The 27784-nt window shown below is 32.1% G+C and overlaps 1 protein-coding gene across 5 annotated transcripts in view; it reads right to left on the minus strand.

Moving 5' to 3' along the window:
- The window catches only part of LOC126979200 (brain-specific angiogenesis inhibitor 1-associated protein 2), a 245088-nt gene that overhangs the window by 38769 nt on the left and 178535 nt on the right, over nucleotides 1-27784 (minus strand). For 4 of the 5 annotated variants that reach the window (XM_050828450.1, XM_050828451.1, XM_050828449.1 and 1 more), the window contains exon 4: nucleotides 15397-15615. In XM_050828450.1, the coding sequence (XP_050684407.1) occupies nucleotides 15397-15441 (45 nt within the window). In that variant the 5' untranslated portion in view covers nucleotides 15442-15615. Of the gene's footprint in view, nucleotides 1-15396; nucleotides 15616-15843; nucleotides 15926-27784 lie in introns of those variants that run through there. The other variant, XM_050828448.1, reaches the window with a different exon arrangement.

A 27784-nucleotide genomic window follows, 5' to 3' on the forward strand; every position in this document is an offset into this window, starting at 1 on the left:
AGCAAAAAAAATGGAGTAGAATATTTTATATTATATTAAAAAGAGCGCAAAAAAGAATGCTGCTTCTCTCTTTATCAGCAATATTATGTTGTCAAAACTATCTGTGAAGATCGATATTTGAATTAGATTGAAGAAAAATTGAGTGAACAGAAAATAAGTTTATATACAAGAAATTTGTTATTCAATGATTTGTTTTTTATTAAAGTATATATTCGATCGGTCAAATGGGCGCTCCTGATGTGTGATGTGAATAGTGGAGTAAAACCAATGACATTCTATAAATATAGACAAATCTTCTACACCATAAAATGCTTTGACTGCTATACAATACATTACCTCATTTACTCCAGTTGTTTAAAATATTCTTGTTCAAAAAGCAGCAATGTTTACTTGCTTTACGTTTAAATGTATTAATAAATATGAATTCTGTTGAAGTGTCGAATAAATAAATAAATATAACCATATAACCATAGAATTATATAGGGGAAAGAAAGAATATGTAACTAAACGAGTAATCAAATATCTGAGGGATAGAGTCGTATTAATTAAGGACACTTGTGATTATTGGATCCAGAATCGTGAACTCATAAACGTTTGCGTAATTTGAGTAAACATGAGAGCAGCTGTTTACTCTTATTGATCTTAGTGACTAGCGGTGGTTTATTATTTTATCTCCGTATGTGAATATATGTTATTACATATACCTATTTTTGCCTACCTAATTGTCCCAAGCAGCAAAAGACTACTCTGTATTAGGATTTAGAGATCCAACTCGCCCTTTGATTCTTCACTCTAGACCCTGCGGGCCGACCATGCACTCTTATTGCAATTCAATTGACAACCTAAAATAAACTGCTTTGCTATTTCGTACCACAACGTGATCTATCTAATTTAGGTTGACGTCAAATCAACTGATAAAATCGCAATGATGTCAATTGAATGTCAAAAATGATATCAATTGTATCGCAAACTGATTTAGTTCGTTCATTCATTCGTACCATGAGTTAATATTTCAACCAAAACTGGATAGCTTAAGTGTCAAAGTGAGTGATTCGAAATAAGTTGCTACTTCCTTAGAGGAAAGTGAATCGTGTTGTTATTAAGTTTTAAAAAATAGTGGAAACATACAGAAAAGGAAAACTTTATTGATGTAAGATGAGATGAGAATACTTGGACATAAAATTCCAAGTATTCTTATCTCATCTTAAAACATAATACTGAGAATTAATACCAAAAATGAAAATACTAAAAACGAGGCAGTAAGGGCCTAGCCTGTTCGCAAGAACGAATTAAAAAAAATGTACTCTGTGGTCCTGTCAAATCAAACATCAATGGAGGTGCGTTCATAACTCGTTATTTTTACGAAAACACCTAAGCAAACATTTAATTTGTAATTCAAAAAACTATATTTATTTATATTACTATTATTTAATAAGTAAAAAAAAGGGCTTAATGGTTTATAATCTGACGCAAAAAAGCGCAATTTTAAAATGTATTTTTAGTATTTTCTACGCAAAAAAACCGCTAAAATAACATCATTTTAGGTTTCAAAACCTATGGTTTAATATTGACAATTAAATATTTGTATGTCGATTGAACATGATATGAACCACAATCCAATTACAATATTATCATTTAAAATTTATCATCGTAAATACCTGCGAAGATAACTCTAGACTAACTTCCCCGAGCTTTTTTTCAACGTCGAGTTTCACTCTTCGTGTTCAAAGTTCGAATTATACGAATTCTCATTAAAATTTCTTCGCTTCAGATAAAATTTCGCACAAATGGTAATGTAATAAAACGAAAAATAGGTCTAGTACCAACTTTTCTGTTACTGTTTGTTTCGAAAACAAAAGTTAAACAAAACAACGCGATGGGAAACTTGTTTCGCAATTTCCCGGACTGCATTGAAATGTATTCAGTAAACTAAAAATCCAATATAATTGAATCTAGTCTCTCGTTGAGAATGCTACTTCCACTTTTCAGCAAATATGTGAGGGAAAACGGAAAAAACATTGTTTATTGTTAGATTACTGAAGGGGATGCTTGACGCGAGTTAGGCTAGCGTTCATAAAATAAATTTTCTTTTTAATTCAGCGAGGGGTGCGGTTGTTTTGGCCGTATTTCTTTCAACATTGTTTAATCTTTCATAGAATCGTGCCAGTGATCCTTTTCAGCTTATTTGCATAAAGACTTTAGTTTTGAAAGCCGTTTTGAATGCAAAACAAATAATTTTTAAACGGCCTATTGAATTCTTTTGCCGGATGAGTTCAGATTATTAAGCTTACATAACGCTTATATTCTCTCATATTTGTTGCAATTTCTTTAAATAGGACCTTTTAATACGATATTTATGTCCTTTTGAAAATACAGACAGTAAACTATAAGTAGGACTTCCATTGTTATGAATAATTAGCCTCATAGCTCAGTAGTTACTGGTTAGTTACTGATATTTTAAGCTAAGGTTTCAGTTTTCGAATCCCGGTTGGTACAAATAAGGTGTTTTAAACTCATGATATGAGCTTCTCCTCGAGGATAAACCTGTATTAACTGACCAATATTCATTTTATGTTATAAGGCATAAAGGCATTTATTCGTCGTTTTTTTTTTGATGTCATTTCAAATCCTACTAACGCTTCGGAAAGTAATGGTGCTCTGGGAGAGAAGAAGCTGCGCAAGAAATTCTCCCAGCTAGGTTTTTTGCACTTTTTTGAAATAAAATATTCAACTCCTATTTTATACTGTTAGCACCTACTTTTATCGTAACTCATACCGTAGCACATTTATTATTACAATTATCCATGAGTATTTTAAACTATCTCTACAACTTTAATTAAAAATTTTATTCTACGAGATATGGACAGAAGACCCTATCTCCAAGAGTTTGAATGCCTTTGTATTTTTTTGTTTAATTTTAATTTCAGTGTACAACTTTAGTTTCATCTAAATGTATTATAAAATACTAAAAAAAATGAGACATATACCCAATTATCGCATATTACAGAAACAAAGCAACAATTTATAGAAGTAACACATATTCTCTTAAGAAGTCCGTAACATAAAATTCCCCAGTTAGTTGTACGTAGTTGCCACTTTTGTTGGTTTTCTGCCAATCACGTCCGACTCCGGTCGGTAATTCTCCCAATCGCATCGGCTTGGCGGTTGAAGCGTGTATTTTTATTTTGGCAAACCAACAAGCCCATTCTTCAAAACTGTTCAAACAAAACTATTACAAGTTCCTCTTTTCTATCTACATACTTCTGGAAATATTTTATGTCACACTTATAATATTATTATAGTAAATGAAATAGTTTTGTAGTATGTAGGTATACGTATATGTTTGGTGGGATACTACGAAACTTAATTCGTGTACTCGGTAATCGATTTTCGTTCGAATTATGTAATAAAATTAATATATTTCCCGAACCAATGAATTGTGAATTAATTAAGCGCAAGCACCAACAGGTCCTGGTGTTGCCCACTCACTTCCGGCCCCGCGATTTGCGTGTAATCCGTGTGTCCGCTTAGAATCCATGCGTTGCATAATGAACTTAATACATACTTACTTAACTTTTGATTAAATGGTTTTTTCTTCATAGAAGTTTATTTATTTATTATAATATTATGATATCGATATTTTTTGAATCTTCAATATTAGCCTTAGTTCGAGAAGTGTGGCAATTCACTGACAAACTAAATGTAGTCATATAATATATAATCTCGTAAAATATCTAAGCTGATTACAATTTAATGATAAGCGTAAGAGAAAAAACATGTCGATTTAAATAAGTCTTTCTTTATTTGAAATTATTTTTTGCTGAGTTGAATTACAGAACGTTAAAAAAATTACTTTAAAATTACTCAACCAAACAATATTGTAATTTGTGTCCATTCGCAAAGCTCATCAAAAATATATCATGTAATTTTATTCTGAATTATTCTTACTCACACCAGTAATGTGAGTCCTAATGGCAGTCATACAGACTTAATATCACATCCCCCATTTTGTACAGCTTCCACAGAGCCAATTTCCTTCGTAAAATTGTATTTGGACGAATACGCGTCAGCTAAATACATGTGTGGCTTGAATGACAAATTTCATTTATTCACTCAATTTTGGTATTATATTCTTTTGTAAAAACGCAGTTGTGTTTTTTGCCTATATGAAATGATTATGTTTTACTTGCCTTTGAAAGTTATAATACGTATTTTTTAACAATATCGATAAGCATGTATTTTTAATCATACTTTATGAATTCTGCAACTGCAGGATTATAGTGAGTCTATTATAGGCTTGTGCAAAAGCACAGAAGCTTGTATATTACAATATCGATCTGTAACATAAGTAAACAATGTAGATGGAAAATAGAGATGACAGTATTGTGAAAAAACTTTGGAGTTGTTTAGTACTGTAGAGATTCTAGACGGAAGAAAGTTGTAAGGCAATTGTGTTCACGTCGGGGATATTTTGAAAAGTAAACAAGAATATGAGAGAATGTATAAAAGATCTGATGCTTGTGAAAAAGGCAAGTCCATAATCTCTACCCCTTTTCCTGCCTAATTCGGAATGCCTTATTCGGAAGGTCCAGCACATTGGTTCAAAAAAATTGTCTAAAAGATACACATTAACCTCCAAGAGGTTTTATAAACGAGTTCACAGCAATTTATCACCTTTCTCTTTACATAAAAGATACTAAAGAGAAAATAAAAGGTGTCGCATAAAATATTAAAGTTATCGGTTCAAAGTCGGCCCATCCAGTTTCAGAGAGTTCCGGTTTTATCTCGTCCATATTTTAACGTTTCAAACACTAGCAAATTTATTCAAGGGTTACCCTTATCGAGTTCCCAATCATTTTCATATTTAACAGAAAAAAACATACAGAACCAACTCTTTGACAAGTTTGGTAGTATTTCAACAACTTCGTAATAAATTTAGATGCAATTTAAATTAATTCAATTTAAGAATCATTGATGTCTTTTATGAGTTAAATTACTAGCAAATATGACAACCAAGAGACTATAGTAAACTTAATTTCTTCTTACCTACCTTATCTCGAGCATCTCGCATTTTTGGATGTCTTTATTTTTAAGAAATAAACTAAAAACTTCTTAGCTGATACCTATAGTTACCTTTACCACACAAACGTTTTTTAACAATTCTTTCGAATTTTGAATTACGCGCGAATTTTTTGAGCCTATTTTTGCCGTGAAGCAGTAATATGTAAGCATTACTGTGTTTTGGTCTGAAGGGCGCTGTAACTAGTGAAATTATTGGGCAAATGAGACTTGACATTTTATGTCTCAAGGTGACTAGCGCAATCGTAGTGTCGCTCAGAATTTTTGGGGTTTTTCAATAATCTTGAGAGCGACGATTCGAACTCGCAGAGAAACTCCGAGCCCTCTCCATTGCCCTTTGAGCGACCATGAGCTTTCTCATAAGGCCCATAGTTAGCGACCACGTCTGCGTACCGTAAGTCATCACTGGCAACACACACTGGTTTAAAACCTTCGTTAGACTTAACTTACTTTAAAACTTAGCTGACTGTAAGCTTAGCATGATCTTTGATTTCGTTTTTATTAATAGTCATTTGACTGCTGAAATTATGCTGAGCTTAAGCTAAGGTAGGCTAAACCAAAAGTAAAGTTTACATTTTATCACATTCAACAATTTTTTCCTAACTAAATTCTAAGCAAAGTCTAAGTATGCTCTATTGATCTCAGACCTACTGTGCCATATAAATTTTGTTGATGTCTACAAGGAATGTCCGAATTAGAACTATAAATACATAATTACAATATGAACAAATTCGTTAGATATATAGAAAACATATAACAACTGGTAATTATTCTAATTTGATTTAAAATCCAAAGAGAAAAAGAATTAATATTGCTTGCACTTCGTATTGTTTTCCAGCTCTTGAAACAAAAAGGGCTGCACGCGAGCCTCTCTCAGACATTCGTAGTCTCACAGAACGGGCATTGCATTTCATTTAATTGGCTTTGACTTGTTTAAGAACAGTGAAATAGTTTTCGAACATTTCGTTTGTAATGCGACCAATCGGCTCTTTCAAGGGATTTTATTTCATTAAATTGGAAAAACGCTGTTTGTTTTTTTCATACCCTGTGTTTGTTTGAAAATAATCATTCAGTTTATATTTACATAACATTCTTAAGTCAACAATTCTAATTCTCTAGGGACTCTATAATAGGATTCAGAGTAAAACTATTATAATATACTAAATTTTATAGATAAAGATATCCTATTTAGTATTTTATTTGATTAAAGCGAGCGTGACACACTTAAATAAAACACTTTTTAAAACTGTGTAACTGTGTTTTTACATTAGTTTTGCGTAAGAATTACATTTTTATTTTTATTTCAGCCATCCCGATGTTTCATGATTGTTCAGAGCACGATTTCAGAGAGACTGCGGTTGACAAGAGTCGAGATAGTAATTATCATATTTGTCGTTATGAAGTTTAGGACTATTTGTTCCTTTTGAAGGTGATATTTGCTGTATTCAGATGGTTTTTTCCAAAATAAGAAGTAAAAATTATTTTGCTCTTATCCTCTTGTATACTGTCAGTAAAAAGTAATGTTAGAAACACAGTTACAATTACACGCGTTTTAAAAAGTGTTTTATTTTAATCCTATGTTACTCAATTTATAAAGTGGAAGAAAACTGAGTGTACCTAATATTTTTTCGTAAAACATGCAGCCATTTTGCGTAATTGAGTTACTTTCATCCTTACGATCTAAGCTAAAATACTAGTCGACCAACGATTTGTATGGTGTCCTAGATATCCAATGTCAATTAAATTGTACTCATTTTATGAAGGACATAAAAGTGAAAGTATCAATTTTAATTATTAATAACATATAAGAAATACCTGTACCTCGAATATATTGCAACACTTAATATCGCGTGTACGTTCACTTGGAACTTGGTATAAACGATCGAACCGAGGCTATGACTATTGAAACTATTCCGAATTGATAGCTATGATAATAGCATATGAAGATAGCTGATAGCCGATTTAATTTGGAAAAACATCGTATTTTGTGTGGTGTAAAAACTGTTTGATTTTTATTTATAACTAGTTTGACTGGGCTCTAAACGCACTTAGCCTCGAGATTGGGGCTATGTGCATGTCTGTTCATCTTTTAACTCCCATCAGCCCAGATCGTTCCAGAAATATAGAAGCCTTTTCATGATACTATAAGGCTTCAGGAAGCGTGCATGAGATCGGAGGATTCTTGCACGGTATGACTTTTGTAAGAAATAAGACTTATTGTTATGTGATTTTTTCTATTAATCATTGTTTATATGTGAAAGACTTTGGTAATGATTTAAGGTAACATACAAATTAATATATATATATACCAACACATATGCAAATTATAGGAATAGGTAAAGACTAACAGAATACACTAATGCTATCAAATTAATTATAAATATTATAATTGTCGTTTGAATTCCATAAAAATTATGCTAAGATGAAATCTTATTTTGCTACTAGCAGAATCAACAATAAATTTAACAATAGTTTTAAGCTAGGTTAAGTAAACTGTGACATCACATTGTACCTGTCATCCTAATAATTAAGATGGAATATATTACCTTGTGGAATCTTGTAGCGAATTCTATATCGTAAAAATACTTCTATTCATTATTGTTTAATACTTATAGTATTATATATTTGAGGTAAGTATTCACGATTATTTTCTCGGTCAGAATAGTCCCTTGAGTACTGCGCCGTTCTTATTCTAATAAGCACAGCAGACACCTCTGGGAGTATTCTGGTTGCAAGCTCGCTTCACTTAACGGTATTCTTATTTGACCTATTTATGATATAATTCTCAGAAATGAATTAATTAATATATTTATAGATATAGCTTTTTAATTATATATTATTATTTTTCATAGATTTTTATTTCTACTCCGTTAACTATCTGCCACTGAAATTACCATTAAAACGTCCACACAGTTTAGGGATTACCCGATAAAAAAGGTCAAACTTTTTTCTTAAACAGGTATTCGCGTGACGGTATGAGAGTATTCATATGTATTAACCAAGCTGTTATTAATCATTGTACTAATATGTTCCCTTTCTTGGCGTGCGTCTGTGCAGAATGGAATGTCGCTATGCCAACTTAATGGCTGACAGGGTTGCCCTGCATGTTTCAGTATGACAACTCTCTCTGTTATCCCTACTTAGCATAGCCTGTACTATGCGTGCAAGACAACGATATATTTAATACAATATACTTGCTTAAATACATAAATACAAATGAACATCCATGACCCGGAGACGAACATTCATATTCATCAAATAAATTATTACACCTACCGGGAATCAAACCCAGGACCTCTAGCTTAGTAGGCAGCGTCACTAACCACTGAGCTATAGGGGTCGTTAAATATCGAATTAACATTACAATTTCTTTTTTATTTATAAGAAAATTCCGAGAAAACAATTATCTTTTGATCAAATGTCACGTCCAGTTCCTTCCGCGAACTATGTCACCACGTCATTGTGTAAAAGATGAGAGTCGTTTGTTTTGTTATCGTCACAATACCGTGTCAATAGATCGACGACTTTCACGTTTTTATATGCGATTGGGCTCCTAATTTCACTTGTCTCGCTTCACAAACACTGTGACTTCGAAATTGCGGCTTTTGTTATTAATATTACAAGCAATTCTTTTATTTCCCATATACAGGTGTTTTTGGGATGTGAAATATTAGTTCAATTTGACACACTTTCACAGATTGATGTAATTTCAAAATTACTCATAAAAATTAAATATATATCTATAAAAATAAACCAATGTCTTCCATGAACTGTTTCAAAAATAGCTACGGTGGATACAATTTAAGCCTCATTTTGGTTTCAAAATAAGCAATGCAATTTTTTCTCTTAGACTAGGGAATTACTAACATTTTTTTAGAATATTAAAACCATCTTTAGTAACAACAATGATATTGATATGAAAATTTATTTAAGTAGGCGTTACTTTGCGGAAATCCATAATTATCCAAATGTTTTCAGTTTTCTTTTTAATTCCGCCAATATTTGTATTTAAACAATTCAATTGGCACGAGACTGACAGAGTTTGGCGAGTCAAGATCTCCTGAAGATGCCTCGGGTAGAGGAGAAATACGTGTCGAATTGTTAAAAGACAAATAGAGTTAATATTAAAGAAAATCAAAACATTTGGATATCAATGATATATTAAATCTTTTCATTAATTTAGTGCGTCGCTCCAGATTAGATATCATGTAAAGGAAATCACGAATTAAACTAAAAGCAAACAGACGCAATATAACGACGAAAATTTACATTAGGCTGGCTTAATGTCTCGACGCAATCTCATTGGGAGAAATAACCGAATGAACACGTCCAATTTTCTCTGATCTCTTAAATCGGTATTCATCTGTAACTTAGTTTAAGAAAGGGAGATCTTGATAGAATGGATGTGTGTGATAACGCAACAGAGATAAATTTACTACATATCTTGAAAGCGTCGCGGGCACAACCTTGGCATTCTGATTTTCGCAAGAGAAAAGGCACGAAGGTGAATGTAACTCAGATTTAATTAAACCACGTCTTATTTTGACATACTGTGTGTGCCTTAATTTATAGTTTTAATTCCAAATGCAATCGTATATTTAACAATAATTAAAGAACAATAACGATGTATGAAACATATAAATTATGTTGCTAAATTTATATTAATATATTAAATTTATATATATATGTTGCTAAGAAATATAAATTGTTATTAAGTCATATAATGACAACAATATGTTAGTTTAGTCTTTTGTTAATTAAATGTATTAAAAATATAAGATTATTATTAGTTTTATTTTTCAATCTATATATATATATATATATAGTCACTCATCACGATATCTCTGGAACCATTAGAGCTAAAGACTTGAAATTTGGTAGGAATATACTTTTCACCGAGTAGAGGTCAGCTAAGAACGTATTTTCCAAAATTCCATCCGCAAGAGTTTTTTTATTATGAACAGAACAACGTCTGTCGGGTCAGATAGTTTATAATAAATCAGATACTGTCACAGATAATAAATGTATTGTAACTGATATGACGATTTCACAGTTATATCATCAAATTCAATATTTCTGTTCTCTATTGTTCAAATTCTGCGAAATCATTTGCTATATAATTACAATTGTTTGGAATATGAAAACAAACAAACATACAGGATACTTCAACGGTTAATGCTTATTGATTTTGTTAACACTTACTTTTATCAAGGTTTATAAGAAGTAAATTTATGATAAAACATTAATTTATGAGTTATAAAATTACTAAGCATAAGTAAGAATAATTCCAACGTTATCAAATTTTTAAATACAAAAATAAATAACACTAATGTTGCAATAAAGCACTTTCGTAAAATACTCTTAAGAATTAAATTCCAATGATACCAGCTAAGTCCATTTCAAACAGTCCCTTTACGAAACGGCCATAAAATAAATTAGGAAGCTATAAATAATAAGAGCAGCATGTATTGTAATAAAATGTTCAATATTGTTGTTTAAATTGAAGCGGTATGCGAAAGGAAATTGGTTGTACACATGATGCTCCCAAAGACATCAAAGTTAAACGTCATAATAATATTCTCCGTTCGTGTTTTCTAGAACAATCTATTTTAAATATTCCGTTGCAAATCTACAGGCCGCTATTGCTATTACTTTCAATAGATTATTAAACACAAGTACCTTAAAAGATTTGTATTGTAATTATAAATCAATGCGACAAATGTATTATAAATATAGATATAATATAATATTTCATATCCATAAATTGATACAATTTAATTTGTAATATCCTTGTTTTTTGTTCAAATATAAAGGCATTTGTGTCGGTGAATGATTACACTTCACTTATTCTACATAGTATGTGCTGATTGATCTTAAGAGCTTTCAATGCCGGAAGTTGCTACATTTCCTAGTCTTATGAGTCAATCAAGGCCGTTTGTTTTTGTTAGAGATATATTATGTAGTGTACACAGATTAATGGAACAACAACTTCATATATCTAATACACTGAAATAAAATACTAGCTATTAAACATATACCAGGTATGGTACAGGGGCTCCTGTTTCCGCAAATAAACCACTCATTTTGCGTGCAGTGTTTGCATCTCATTCAAACCAGCCCAGCTCCGTCCAGAAGTTCAAAATACTCCTGGGGTGTTCGAAGGCTGCACCTCGTATTTATAGGTTTTTGCCCGTTGGTTGCCCACCCGTGTACATCCCAGGATTACATGAATGACCGTTTCGTTGCGTTAAGGCTTGTTTAGTGATTTTGACCATTAGGGTTGCCACCATGATTTAGATATCGTATCTATTTAGGGTGATAATCGACGTATCAGTTTGGGCAATACTATAGGAATCACTTCTTTCGACTGTCTACAGTTTGAAACATTTATCCATCGGGTGTTATGTAGGTTGTTGGTGAGAGAGCGTATCCTTGAACGTACTTGACTGAAGGGCAGCGCCAGAAGTGGCATTTGGCCAGCCACTTGAGTAACTGATCACCGCTTTGCAAGTTAATTCGCTGCATCATTCCCCAACGAACCGCTGTGTCCCTTGATCCATTGCACAGTTATCTAGTTGTTAGAGGCAATTCGCCCCAAGGAATGCTGAATTCGCTGAATTGTAGGTATTGCACCCCAGCGAAATAGACAATATTGTACTGTCGTTGTTATTACTATAATATAATCATAATCTAGTCCCAGGCTGTCCGATCACTTGGATATTCAGCTGTGGAGTAGAAGGATTTTCGACAGAGCCCTTTAAAAAATAAAACATTTAAATTTACTTACAAATAATTCCTGAACAGTGACTGGGACTTTATTATAAAAGTGTATAATTTAACCCTATAGTTTAACATTTAACCTTAAAGCCATTATGTATCTTATGAAACTAATTAAAATTAGTTAGAAGCAATTCCTTATTTCTAGTGTTATAATAATGAAAATTACTATTAAGAGTAAAAAGGTGAACTAGTAAATATTGTATCTTTAGTAATTAGTCTCGATTTTTATGGAATTTCGCATTTTGCATTCGCATTTGGCATTTCGCATGGCGGTCATCACAACGTAAACATTGTTCAGTTCAGCTCCGTGATATTTTAAAATTTTAAATAGTCATTATCAAATAACTGAGTTTACAAAAACAACCCAATAAATTGTGTACAATAAGTTTTATTAACAAATATTCGATATCCTCGTGAGTTTTACGAAAACCAAATTAATATTGTGGTTCACAGTTAAAACATTGGCCTTTATTTGATGCAGCTGTACCTATTATTACTTGTTATTTTAATAGTGTAAATTAAAGATCTGACTTTGTGAAAGTAAATATTCCTAAAGATGTGCAAATAGTTTTTAACCAAATCAAAATGCCTGCTGTGGGCTGCAATTTAGAAATAGTCCTTCATTAAACCTAGTGATCTGATGTGGTCGTTATGTATAAAGTTAAGTAAAAGTTAAGTTAAAGTGTTATATAAGAAGGTATGAACCAAACTTCCTAAAGAAATCAAAGAGGTTAGCTAAATACGTATATATATATATATATACAAAAAATTAATTAAACATTATATTCTTAATACAAATGCAGTTAAAATCTAATATATACCCTAAACAAACTAGAATTATTAATACTATTACAAAGTTCTTTTTGTTTTTAAATTTATGAGTGTACCGGAAGTACTCTGTATCTTTGGCAAAAAATACATTTTCGCTCTAGGCGATGACAGAAATGTGCAAAATGTAGATAAATTAAAAATACCTTCATCAGCACTTACTGATATATTTGCGTATATATCTTACTACCTAAGAACAGTAGCTTTTTTATTATATTTATTAGTTATTATATTAAGTGTGTATTGGCTATTTGTAAAGATGTTTGTGTGCGTGGCAACTTGACATTCAATTGGCATCTTTCAAATTTTATAAATGATATACGCTTCGTGTTATTTTACATTGAAGTTAATAAAATACAAAATACTTACTGATGATATGTGATACCAGTGTCTTTCTTATTTCTTGTATTATTATTTTAACAAAATTTTAGTTTCAATTATTAGCAAAGTTTAACATAACATATGGCAAGTCAACGTCACACATTGTTCGAGACAGGCTCGAGTATGCCCACTTGGGCATAGTATTAGCTGCCACACGTTGCGACTACGCCTACGGTATCTAGTTGGAGCGTAGCGGAGACCAATCCTTGATGTAAGGTGCGGTTCTTGAACCCATCTTGGAGGATTTATAATATTTGAGTATGTTAACATTTAAGACGGTCATTTTCATTTACATATAAAAGGATCAAAATCCAAATTATCAATAAAAACCGCTATAAAAATGAAAGCAGCGTCTCCCATTGTTGGAATTCCATAAAATGTTATTTACGCCCATACAGAGGCAATAACAATGTGAGAAGAGAAATCTTAGTGCCGGTTTGACCGCGTGACCTTGACATTTAAAACAGGTGGGACCAGTGTAAATGTATAATTGTTAGTTTCTTCAGCTTCTATAAACGTATGACCTTTTGAATGGGATGTTAGTCGACGGAAGGTCAGATATTATAATTTTATGCTTCTTCCAAGCCTTCACTTATTATCCTATATTAGACTTTAAAATTTGAGAATATTTTACACAAATATCGATATATATATATAAATGAAGCGCCCTGTTAGGTACTGCTAATCTTTAAAACAGCTAAATCAATTTTGATAATATACTTCAGCATTGATCGCTAAAAAAACCTACATAATCGGAAACCTAGTAGAGTCAACGACTGGTCTCCGCTGCGCTCCAACTAGATACCGCAGGCGTAGTTGCAAAGGGCAGCAACTAATCGTACGCCAAAGTGGGCGTAGTCAAGCCAGTTTTGAACAATGTGAGGCGTTGACGTGCCACATGTTCTGTTAATATTTGCTTACGTCACAAATTGTTCGAGACTGGCTCGAATACGCCTACTTGGGCGTATTATTAGTTGTAGCGTAGCGGAGACCAATCCTTAATCTAAGAGGCATAAATCAAAATTGGTCTCGAAATATCAGGCTGCCTGGTCATCTATATGTTAGTATATTCTAGCTCTATGGTTTGTGATAATCAAATAACTTGTTATGATGTAAATACCATTCCGTCATAATATTACGAGCGCTTTGAATATGAAATACAAGGCGAAACATATCTAAGAGGTAATATTTTAATATTATGCTTGACTGGTTGCGTCGATTATAAAAGATAAAATAGTCTTTCAATTCAAATAAAATGAAAAAAACTTTTATTACTGACTAACATAATTTCTCATTAACTAACAAATATGCTATATAATAACAATTCAAATTAAATATAGTCTCAAATGTATATAATTTAAAAAATTCTCCAATTATGAAATATTTTGTGCTTAGCTTTTGAACTCCTGGAGATGCCCCGTGTAGAAGATTTAATGAAAGTTAGCGTAATTAACAATCACTCATCATTTATAGCGTTTTATATCACAATAGAATAAAAACCGCCGAAGTGCAAGTCAGATTTGCGCACGAAGGGTTCCATACCATTTTAAAAACAAAATCTATAAAAATCACGTTAGATGGCGTCGGCGACAACAGAAATACATTATCTGTGAAAATTTCAATCGTCTAACCATCGCGGTTCGTGAGATACGGCTTGGTGACAGACAGACAGACGGAGGCACAGCGGATTCTTAGTAATAGGGCTCCGTTTTTACCCTTTGGGTACGGCACCCTAAAAGTTAACTCTTAACCAAACTAACAATTAGACAATACGATGAAACCTACTAACACTACTAGCCCCTATTGTAAAAAATATTGATTTTTATAATATATTGTAAGTAGAAGTGGTATATTAAACGATTTTTTATTAATAATAATAATAACGTATATCTTATAACTATAGTGTCCTTTCTGCTCAATTCGTGTGTAAATATAATATAAATTATAGTCAATATGGAAACAATAGTAAATTCTTTCGACACAAGGTTTCTAGTAATTAAAGAAACAGGTGTAGATTCTATATATGTGTCTATCGAACATAAATACACTTATAAGGTCAGACCTGTCCGTAAACAGGACAGTCTGGGAGCTAACTTTCACTTTGTTTAATTTGCATTAACTATTAACAACAAGAATTTAGAAACTGATCAAAGTATTTTACCTTTTAAAGTAATGAAAACAGGATGTTACTTAGTAAAAGTATACAACGCATTTTGTTGTCACCAAGGAAAAAAGCTGTGAAAATTTAATTTCAGAACCTTTCAGACATAATACGTGTTGTTCTTAAAAATAATGTCCAAATATTTAAATAATAATAGTGTACTTTACCTTATAAATTCCATCGACGAGTTTCGTTAATTCTTCGGTCTCCATTGTAGTTGCAAACTTTTATTTATCAAAGAAAGTCACACACGTATCTTCATTTGTTATATTTTCACACAATATTCGGCACTTTTAGTACAATATTCACTTTCGGTTTCACAATGTTCTAGATTCTTTAACTTGGAACAGTTAAATGACTGAAGCAAACATTCACTTTGATGACATCTGAAACAAAGAAAACACAATAAATAAAACAATCGACCAACATAATTCGTGTCAGCATAACGTCGAATAGAATAATTCAATTATCACATAAATTCGATATGGAACAGAAATGGGTAAAGTTAATTTACGGTTATTCAAGTGTAGCCATAAATGTTATAAATAATAAAGCTGAACATTAGAAAGCGTTACGTAAATTTTAACTTGGTGAATAATTTTATTTCGTAATACCTTTTTAGATGGCATCGAGTCGAGCCGTCCGCTCGGAGCAAAGTGACTGAACGAAGTTACGATCACTTTGGCTCGATCTAACTGGTAACTGGTAAGTTGTTTTGAAACTCAGAACAGACCAGTCGGCATTCGGAGACCTTCGTTGTACTGTTAAACACCTGATTGTTAAGAAGAATTTGTGATGGCCTAAGTCCTGGGGTCAACGGCACACATATTTGTTGAAATATCACTAACATTAATTAACATGACTTCGATATTTTTTAAGGTTAACGCGAAAATATTTGCCTAATCTAAAAGTTTTTGTGTGGTTTAGATATTAAAACGTCAATTATCAATTTATGTGAAACCAAATAGGCTGCGCAGTCTAAAACAAATAGCCTCTTGACTCAAATCAACGAATTTTGATCAAGATTAAAACACTAAAAAACACTTTTTAAAGAAAAAGAGAAACGGGAGTAATTGTAACGTTGTTTTTACATAAGTTATTGCGTACATATAACATTTTATGACAAATACAATCTCAACTCCTGTCAACCGCAGTCCCCATGAAAAGGTACTCTGGAAAGGTCACGAAACGTAGGGTTAGCTAAATTAATAATAAAAATGTTACTTTCGCGCAAAATCTAATGTAAAAATGTAAGAACACAGTTATAATTACACGCGTTTTAATACTTTAAAAAGTGTTATATTTCAATGTGTAACACTGGTGTTAATCAAATTAACAAATTAAAAACTCGTGTTCAGGTTTGTTCTCAGCATAAAAATATGCTCGTAAATGCAATTTTGAGATTTCCAATCCAACAATGACGTCACAGCATTGTGTAGTTGTTAAATTTTACAATATTTAAGCAAAAATGTGTTGTTAGCAATCGTGAGTTGTAAGTTCGTGACATGAAATAATCATAAGCTTGTTACGAAATGGCTTCAATGCCAGTGAAGTAATTGCCAGTAATAGGCGCAGGTAATTTGCGTGGTCCGCCGTGCTTTGTAGGCTCGGATACAATAGATACACTTTCGTTTTTGACGCCTACAGATATACTACTGATGTTGAAGGACTTAAATATTACTATATACGAGTAGTAAGTAAAGACATCTTTTTTGTCCGCTTTATTTTATGTTCACCTGTTTGTATCTATGTATGTAACGTAACGTTGTGTGTGACTTTCTCTCACTTTAAGACTTTAGAATTTACTTGAGAATTTTGCAAGCTTGTCCAAGTTTGATAATAATGTTATATTTTTTATTTTTAGACCTTTTTCCTAACCAAAATGGAGTTTTAAGCTATTGCATAGCTTCTATCGCAGGCCTTGAGCGTGGAGACTGAATCAAGAAATTCCGTAACGAAGATAACCTAACACTTACTTACTAGATCTATATAGATATTTCACCACGGTCATTACAGTTGTCGTGGAACAGCGGTTATCACGTATGCTTTTTGTGCAGAAGGTCCTAGGTTCGAGCCTGAGGTTACGTCTTGATATTTATTTAATTTCTTTAATTTTTATTATTATGACAAGCATTTTTATTTAGTTTCACCTGTCCCGTTATCTGTCTGTAATCAAATCTTGCAAGTAAAATTTTACTCACTTCCCGTTTGCTTTTTTTTTTTAATTTTTTAATTTTATCAAAAAAAATACTGCATAAATAAAATAAATATATAATTATAATTGCATAAGTAGATAAAAAATGCTATGCAATAGCTTTACCGCGGCAGTCCCCGAGTGCCTCACGTCTTTTTAGTCACAACTGGATTTGATGCACTTTCATTATTAAAAAATAGATACAAATTATTATTAAATTATTAGAATAAATTGTAATTGTATATATTGTACAATTCGGTTTTGTCTTTTTGACCTGAAGCTAACTTATGTCCTCCGATGTTGCCCTCTTTCGAATCATGACATACTTTTGCCAATATACGAATGATTATATACGAAATATTATTATAAAAAATATTGAATTTATCATCAGCAATTTATATGATCAAATTATCTTTCCGTCATAAGAATCCCTGCCGCTGTTGTATGCAGAAGCTGCTAAGAATGCTTGGAAAATTGTCCATCCAAGTAAAAATTTCCCTTTAAAATCCGTAGAAAATATAACACTATGTAATTAAAATGTGCAGCCATTTTAATAGACGCTGCCATCTTGCTTTTGTATTTTTTTTTTGTTATAGCGACAATACTATTAATGCTTACATACTCTGTCATAGGACAGATATTAAACTTGGAGTAACTTTAAACTGTGTTTTTTTAATAATAAACGCAGTTTAAATTCTATAGTGATAAAGTTAAGTTACAGACAAACGGCCTTACAAATAAACTTTGTGTATAGTTATACCTGAGAATAAACCAAGAATATGCAAAAATGTTTACAATTAATAGACAACTTGCTTACGATTCATTTATACGAACGTATAACGTTTCCCGCGTATAAACGCCAGTAATGGCAAGGTTGCTTGACACTTGGAGAACTTCAGAATTATCATTGTATTGACAGTGTTTGTTGCCAGCGATAAAGTCACCATTTAACATATTCTTGGTTTATACTCAGCTATAAATGAATACTAATTTGTAAGGCCGTAAGCGTCTATTCCAGTCTAATATACAGACAAACAGACATAATATCCAAATGCAGAATTTAAAAATGTTTTTATATAATTAAACCATTTTCTTCGTCAAAGTGCCTAAATGAATGATTCGTGTTGGTGTAAAATTAACATAATTACACTTACACAAGAGATGCAGTTGGTTGATGTTAATCGTATGCATAGCTCGTCGCGACGCCAGACTTAGTTTAATTCGAATAATAATTCAACCTCAATGTGAGCGAGGACAAATTAGTTGTTAACACTTGGAAAATAAGTCTTCATTCGTAATATTAAATCAAAACACTAACCAGTGGCTCCTTTGCACCGGATGCCGGCTAGATTATAGGTACCACAACGGCGCCTATTTCTGCCGTGAAATAGTAATGTGTAAGCATTACTGTGTTTAGGTCTGAAGGGTGCCGTAGCTAGTGAAATTACTGGCCAAATGAGACTTGACAACATATGTCTCAAGGTGATGAGCGCAGTTGTAGTGCCGCTCAGAATATTTTGGTTTATTACTGGGTATAAAAAATCCTTATCGTTCACATCACTGTATCTTTATTTGCTCTATTGATATTATATGATGAACAATGAAGCTTATTTAATTTCAACCGACAGTTATTGAAGTCCAAGTATGCTTCATATTTTTCATTATACAAACTAAATTTATGAACGATGCGGGACTTGAACTCAGCTTCGTCGAAGCGCTGTTACCAACTGAGCCAAACGTTCAACTCAGGTTCATAAATTTTGGTTATAAATTTTATTTTAAATTTTATTTACTTTAAAAATAACAAATTGTTATTTTTTTATAGAATAGCAGGATAAAAAAGTATACATACAGCCAGCCAGGCAAGCTAATAATTATCACTATGGCTCATGCTATCTTGTATACAATACACTATAATATAGTTGAATACGTGGTAAACGAGTATTGGATGGTTCTACCAATTTCGCCAATGACGCCTTTTTTCTGTTTGGTGATTTGTCGTACTAAATCAATTTATATACCGAAGGCGAAGGGTACTGGGATCAGGGGTGGGGCATATCATATAAGCAATTGCGCAGTGCCTACCTCGTTATAAACCGAAATAAATATAGCACTAGTGTTAAAGTTGTATTATTTTAATTTGGTTCCGTTATTTTTTAACCAAACTATGGAACATCCACTCATAATTTTTTTCCTTACGCTAGATACCTACGGTAAGTAATCTTTGTATATTCCAAAGTTCAACTACGACTAGTTAGATCCACAGGTTGTGGCGTGGTGGTTGGCGTGCATTGGTTTTTTAGCAAGGTAGGCAACCTTGCTAAAAAACCAATGCACGCCCCTGACTGGGATCACATGATTATGCATATATCATATTTTTATTGTAATTATTATGACGGGTACTCAAGATATTAATTTTAATAATTTGATGCCGATATTTATATTTGCTGAAATATCTATAAATTATATAGTAATGTGCGACGGGTACGCATAATAATTACTTTGTTAAAGTTCCACGATAATAAAAGTTTCAGAAAATATTTTTAATACCAAATTCAAGATATCAATAAAATAAATTGAGTTAATATTAAAATTTATCAAAGTTTTATCATGATAAACACAGTTGTTATGATGCTGCATGCAATGTACCATATATATCTCGTTATATATCGAGTACAATCTAAACAACCATAAAACTGAAATTCCAAGACATTGCCGAATACCTGAGTCGTGAATACAAATCCGATTTATCTCAACAGCATTGCAGACAAGAGCAGGAGCATGAATATTCTGTAGTAGTTTGCAATGCATAATATAATACATTCGCGATAACTAGGTTCGTCAGCGGAACAGTAGGGAGGAATATATCCATTTGTGTTAACTTCCAGCGTTGTTCTGAGACTTGGCACGCGACTAACACTCCCACCATAACTCCTTATATGAAAATCAAATATTGCCGATTCAAAAGACAATTGGTAGTTCCTGAACTTACATAAGGAACTTTAGAGACGGTTTCAAACGAGGCTTTCGCCTGAAAATTTAATATTATCGCGTATCTGCTGAGGCGATATCCGTTTTGTATCGAAAAGTATTCGGATTCTGTTTGTTACGAGGGTTATACCTTTCAAACACATTTGCCTTAACTTTGTTACGGGATAAAGAAGTTTTAATGGAGAAAATATTCAGAAGTATAGTAACGATTGAAATATTTAAACGAAAAATCAATTCAACATAAATTCGATTTGAATCTTAAATAAAACATAAAGCCTATTCACAACTATAAGCTTTATTTAATTCAAAGGTTTCAATTTAAGCTCAGGATCTTATTTTTAGTCCTTATAATATGAGATATCTGCGATTTAAAGACCCGTCGAAATAAATCTAGCAATTTTGGAATTTAGCCATAGCAAGCTGGCAGACATAAAAATAAAATATAGTAAATAATATACAAAGCAAAAGGAAGTGCTGTCATCGCTTCCTCATAAGGAGGTGGAAAGTTGAAAATTAAATATTCTTCAACTTGAACAAGGAGATTCCTACAGAAGCCGTGCTAACGCTTAAATAATAGTATCAAGTGTAATTTTGCTTGAAGTGAAAGAAAAATGGTGCCATTTTATGAAACATTTTGCATTAAAACTGTCCTTTATTTATTCTTTTCGTTAACGTAACTTACAGTTATAGTAAATACTGTTGTTCATGCCTTTAATATAAATAAATAAATACTTTAATATTAAAACTATTACGGAGCTTATTCTATACGTGGCTGACTGTTTACAACTTTTCAATCAAAAATCGGTTGCAGTTTCAAAAGATTCGCTTCCCTTTTCTATCTTGCTGTATCTCCGTTAGAGATGTTCTTGTCTCTTACGTTTTGTTTGTTTTTACCACAATATGCTAGTATGCTAGTCTATGATCGCTACTCTAAAATGACAATATAATATTACTATTTCAATCGATTCCTGCTTACGGAATTTCTCTCGGTGATTTCTTTTTAACCACATTTATAGGTTGACGCCCTAGATAAGGCGTACTCGAGCCAGTCTCGAACAATGTGTGACGTTGACGTGCCACATGTTCTGTTAGTAAAAGTTTGTAAAATAATACTACAAGAAATAAGAAAGACACTGGGATCATATATTATCTACAGTAAGTATTTTGTATTTTATTAATTTCAAAGTAAAATAACACGAAGTGTATGATACAAAATTTGAAAGATTCCATTGAGTGTCAAGATGCCACGCACATAAGCATCTTAACAAATAGCCAATACACAATGCCGTAATAAAAAAAAAACTATTGTTCTTAAGTAGTACGGTATCTAGTTGGAGCGCAGCGGATACCAATACTTAATCTAAGGTTGACGCATTGGATCTTGTTTTCTTGATATTTGTATAAATGTGTCAGATAGATCGTCTTTTAAATTAAGTTTGAAATGCAAATTCATTATTTATGACGTTTTATCTAAAATAGAGATTCTCATATGTTTTATATGCCTTCACTGATTTCTTATTATCATAAACTACAGTTGGAATTTTGAAATCATCCGTAAGCATATATACAGAAAGGTACAATTAAAAATATAGCCATAACATTTTAAGCTTAGAATTTCGTCGCGTTATTATTAAGTGCGATATTAAATTGTGAAATCAGGCTATTGTAAAAAGAAGCATCAATAAGAAAAAGCATCGTTATAGCATTTGTATTATTTTTCATATGTAAATCTAGATCTACAAGATCTTGGCAAATTCACAAGATTAGAAGCGGCCCTGAATTGAATCCAAATGTTTACTCTGCGTTTAAGGATAAGTGTATTTATTTACAAGTCTAACACAAGGTTTGATTTGACATTTATCTTTAACGGCCTAACAAATTTAAGAATAAAGTTATACCTGAGAATAACCTAAGAATAAGAATATGCAAAATGGGTTATACCTGACAATAAACCAAGTATACTTGGAATATGTTGATTATATCACTGACAATATTGTGAATACAATGATAATTCTGAAGATTTCCGAATGTCAAGCAGCCCTGCAAATAAACGCGGGAAACGTTATACGTCCAAATAAAAATAAAAAAATCGTAAGCAAAATGTCTATTTGTAAACATTTTGCATATTCTTTGTTTATTCTCAGTTATAACTTTATGCCGATTTTATTTGTAAGGCCGTAATTCACGTCAATCAAACTACTAACTCGTAACTCTTGTAAATGATATATTTATATGAATTACCTAGAAATAATGTTCGACACTGGCTCAATCAAAATTGGTCACACATTATCTTGCTGTCAGTTCATATAAACCCTAGTATATTCTAAGTCAATAGTATATTTTATGCTACAATTATTGTACAAGACTCTTTGAGCATAAAGATGGATCTACCTTCTTAAAAATATGGTAACTTAAGTAATAATAATGAAAATTTTTATAAAGAATATATGAGTTTAAGTTTAAATCTATTCAGAGCTTCTCAGAAGCAATGCACCAGACTAATAAATGGGGTTGAAATACCATTGTCAACGCGCCACAAAGCGTCTAGAGGTAGGGAAAACTGTTTCACTTAGATCCCAGGAGCTTTGAAAGGAGAGATTTAATAATAATAGTAGTACTTGGAACACTATTCATAAATTTGATGCAGCACCTTATAAACTTATTTGTATTTAACCGACTTCAAAAAGGAGGAGATCCTCAATTCGATCGGTATTTTTTTTATATATGTACACCGATTATTCTGAGATTTATGAACCGATTTACGTAATTCTTGCGGATTTACGTAATTAATGGGTGACAGATGCCATTTGGTCCCATAAATACGTAACGTAAAATTTTACGTAGTTTGGCCCAGTAGTTTTTATTTTATGAACATTTTTCATGAAAATTTTAGTCTACGATGGATGGATGATATAATTGTTATATGTGTTCGGCTTTTTAGGAGTTTTAATTCTGGTTGATTATGTATTAAAATTATTAACTGACACTAAAAAGTAAAAAATAAAGAACTACGTTTAAAAAAACTGAAAAGTGTCAAATACTTAACTAAAAATTTAATTTAACACACCTCTTATGCAAACCTTTACCTTTAGTATTAATAGAATACTATTATTTGTATGTGCTACATATTGATAGCTTTGAAGTCGGTGCCAAGACGAATGTAATGGCAGGAACCTACACTCGCCACGTGTGACTTTGAGCGGGATAGCTTCGTCTACAACAAAACAACCCAAGCGGACAGACACGTGTGGCCAGACAACCTCAATAATTACAGTAAGTTTTTTATAATATTAAATTTTATTTTGTTTAGGGCTTGGCATTAACTTAAAACCTGTCAATAGGTAGCACAAATTAATAATAGTATTTATTTACTATTAAAGTTAAAGGTGTGCGTGCATAAGAGGTGTATTAAATTAAATTTTTAGTTATTTGATACTTTTCACCTTTGAAGTCAGTATTTTTAAACGTAGTTCTTTTTTCGTAAATTACAGTATTGATTGAAAACAGTGGCTGTTGAGTTTCTTATATTATGTTCTTCTCACGAGCTCAATTTTTCCCGAACATTTGGTAGATACAGTCATTTAAAAGAAATATTTACAGTGACAATTCGAAAGCGTTTAGCTTAAGCCTAACTGAATAAAGTTTATTTGACTTTGACATTGAAAAAGTAATAGCTAGCTCGTTATTCCAATATATAATTAGTCAGCTACAACTCAATGAACGATTTGATGATGCAGTGAGAATCATTGAACCGTCAGATAGGACGTGGACACAGCGCTAATGATATTCCGATACGCTCCTGGGAAATAACTCCAGAGTGCATGTCGCCAATTAAATGACGCAGTGGTTTCAATCATTCATTATAATCACATCTTAATAAACAGTATTATTTATAAGCCTTACTCATGACAATACTGTGTAATACAATACTAACTCGTATCAATATATACAAAGGTATAAAAGGTATTTATTTTCTCAAAATGTATTCCTTTAGAATTCTTTTTGATGTCATTTATAATATACTAGACACTACTACCGCTTCGGAAACAAATGGCACTCTGAGAGAGAAGAAACGGCACAAGGAGTTCTGCCAGCATTCTTTTTTTGGGCTCTATTTAATCTAATATATGTCTTTGCTATTGCTTTAAAATAATCATTATCTAGTCCCAGGCTGTTCGATCAATTAGATATTCAGCTGTGGAGTAGTAGGATATAGATATATATACGAAAAAGCCATTTCTTAATAAAACATTTAAATTTATTTATAGATAATGCCTGAACAGTGGCTGCGACTTTATAATAAAAGTGTAAGCATTTGCCCTTAAAGGTATTATGTATCTTATGAGGCCTACTAGAATTAGTTACAAGCAACCCCTTATTTCTAGTGTTATAATAACTAGCATGCGTGTTCTTATGGACGCAAACAAGAAGTTATTTTTCTTTCGCGTAATAAAACCAAAATCCGAAAAGAAAACAACCCTCGTGCTATTTTACGTTTGTAGTAAAAACACAATTGTTATAAAGAGGGTATTAAATACAACCAATGAAAATATTATTATACCGCATAATTAAGTTAAATAACGTGTCATTAAATATTTTCGTTAAATTATTTTTATACAATTAGAGAGAAGTTATTTGTTTTTATTTTAAAACTTGTATATAAAATAGAGATTATATTATATTGGAATTTATTTAATTGGTTGTGTTTCAGTAGACATATAAGTTACAAGAGGCTTAAGTGTCGAATTTACGTGAATAAGTTTCCCCTACCGTGCCAAAAGAACAATAAAATATTCATTAATACTAGTAATAATATTGTCACACTTAACACAAATTATGTTTCCAAACTTGGCAAAGCCTTATGCTATGGGTGCAAGACAACAATATATTTAATACAAAATACTTATATACTTACACATATACGAGTATATAATATAACAATAATGACAAACAGATCATTCAGATTGTGTTCAGTACTAAAATAAATTTAGTAAATAATAATATCATATATTTTACTATAGTTAAATTACTTCTACTCCCACTAAGTTGTATTAACGTGCCGTAAAACTTTCACCTTAACATTTGATGGGCTAAACTGGGTTTCATGTCATCTTTTCATTGATTATATTTTTTGGGCTATTTACAAAATACTATAAAATAAATACGTTAATATATCAATTCGATAGTCTGAAAATACATTAGACTTGATTTCTTTTCTCTACCCTTTATTGGAAACTCAGACCTAATTTAAAATATAATGGTGTATTCTGTGGTAAATCCGTTCAATAGATAATGAATGACAAACCCAGGTACAGTTATTCATATTTATGCGATACCAAGGAGACAGAGGTCTGCTCGGTATAACATATAAAGGGATAATGGATTTGCTGTTACATAAAAAAAAAAGTTTCAACCTGAATAGAAATAAAGTTCCATGCGAAGAAAAAAGATCTATTCCTAGAAGGTAATGAGTTAAAAAAACGCAATTTTAAATAGTAATTAATGGTATAAGTTAATAAGTTCATTTTGGAATTAGCATTCCAATTAAGCAAATTCAAACATTCCACAAAATCGTTTATGCGTTTGATATTCTATGATATTGCATAAATAGCTCCACACGTAAACATCGATACAGCGGCTGGTAATAAACTTCCAATCCCTTTATGGCAGTGTAACCGATTCTATGGTTTGGTACAGTTAAGCTGAATCACTTGTTTCCATTCTGACTGCGTTTGACAATCCACGAAATGGAATACATTACAATCAGAAGCTTGCAATGTTTAGTATTAATGCACCGAGTTTTGAATGACAAGTTTGAAAATCGAATGCATATTCAAATGAGATAAAAGAAACACACACACACAAAGTTAACAAAACAAAGTTAATAGGATGTACATACGCTAACATGTAATATATGTATAATATTCGCATTACTTAGAAATTGTTCTTTAACTTTGTATCTTTCTTAAGAAGATGAACACTCTCCTTAAAGAGTAGTTGTTTGAGAGCTAAGTTGACTAATATCGTAACGTTATGTCATGGGTTGATATACGCGATAGTTCATAGTTTTGACAAGGCTGTATGGTGTACATGCCTATGTCTTGTTGCTTATTGTTCTATGGTTCATTACGTCACCATCAAATGTGTTTTTAGGATATTAATATAATCTTATCGTTTTGTATATGTATGTGTGTTTACGGGCTGTTTTCCGTTTCGTGACATATACTGTACCTCCATTTCACATCCAAAATGCCCTAGTTTCAATCAAACTCTTATTCTTGAGTTTTTTTAAGAAAATAAGGAATGAGACGAGCAGGATGTTCAGCTATTAATACGCCCTGCCCATTAGAATGCAGTGCCACTCAGGATTCTTGAAAAACCCAAAAAATTCTGAGCGGCGCTACAACTGCGTTCGTCACCTTGAGACAAGATGTTAAGTCTCATTTGCCCAGTAATTTCACTAGCTACGGCGCCGATCCGACCGAAACACAGTAATGCTTAAACATTACTGCTTCACGGCAGAAATAGGCGCCGTTGTGGTAGCCACAATCTAGCCGGCATCCTGTGCAAAGGAGCCTCCCACTGGTAAAGTGGCTGCTTCACCACATCCCATCAGGTGAGACTCATGCCCCCTCTTATATATATAAAGATAATTTTCATTCCGATTACTGTGTACATACAATTACGTAATCCTAATTGAAAAAAAACCTAGTTTCCATATCAATTATCCTGAGGATAATTTTATATGGCATATATAAATGTTTTCTATAACTCACATATTTTCATTAACGAGTTATATACCTGAAACAAATTATTTTTAAATAAAAAAGGACATGCAATATAACCATATCAATATTTTCAACTTCACGTAAAACTATTTTTTGGCCACAAGAGAAAAAGATATATTTAATCCGGCTATAGTTTTCCTTTTGTTGATATAATATTTTCGTCAACAAAGATACAGTATCTTGCGAAATATTTCTTGAATACGTAGGGTTGGTGAATAATGCTGGTGTGCCCAGACAAGGGGGCTTCTATTGTGACATTTGCTTCTGTGTCGGTAATCTTAGCGGGTTCCTCGAAGCTATTACTGCTATGACAACAAAGCTTAACATTGTTCGAAAACCCTAACTCCCGTCGTATACTTCAATACAGGAATAAAGGCGTCTTACCTCTTATCCTTGTAGATATTTTCTGATAAAGAGACAACGATATATGAAGCACAATTATTGCGTTTCTTGATGGCTTGAAATAATGTAATATCGGCCTTCAAAAATACTAATTTGGTTCGAAAATTTTGCCCACTATTTCTTCTATAAAATGTCGCTTTTATTGTCAAATTTACAGATTTTACTGAGAGTAAATTAATG

This window comes from Leptidea sinapis, chromosome Z (genome assembly GCF_905404315.1).
Source record: "Leptidea sinapis chromosome Z, ilLepSina1.1, whole genome shotgun sequence".
Taxonomy (NCBI): Eukaryota; Metazoa; Arthropoda; class Insecta; order Lepidoptera; family Pieridae; genus Leptidea; species Leptidea sinapis.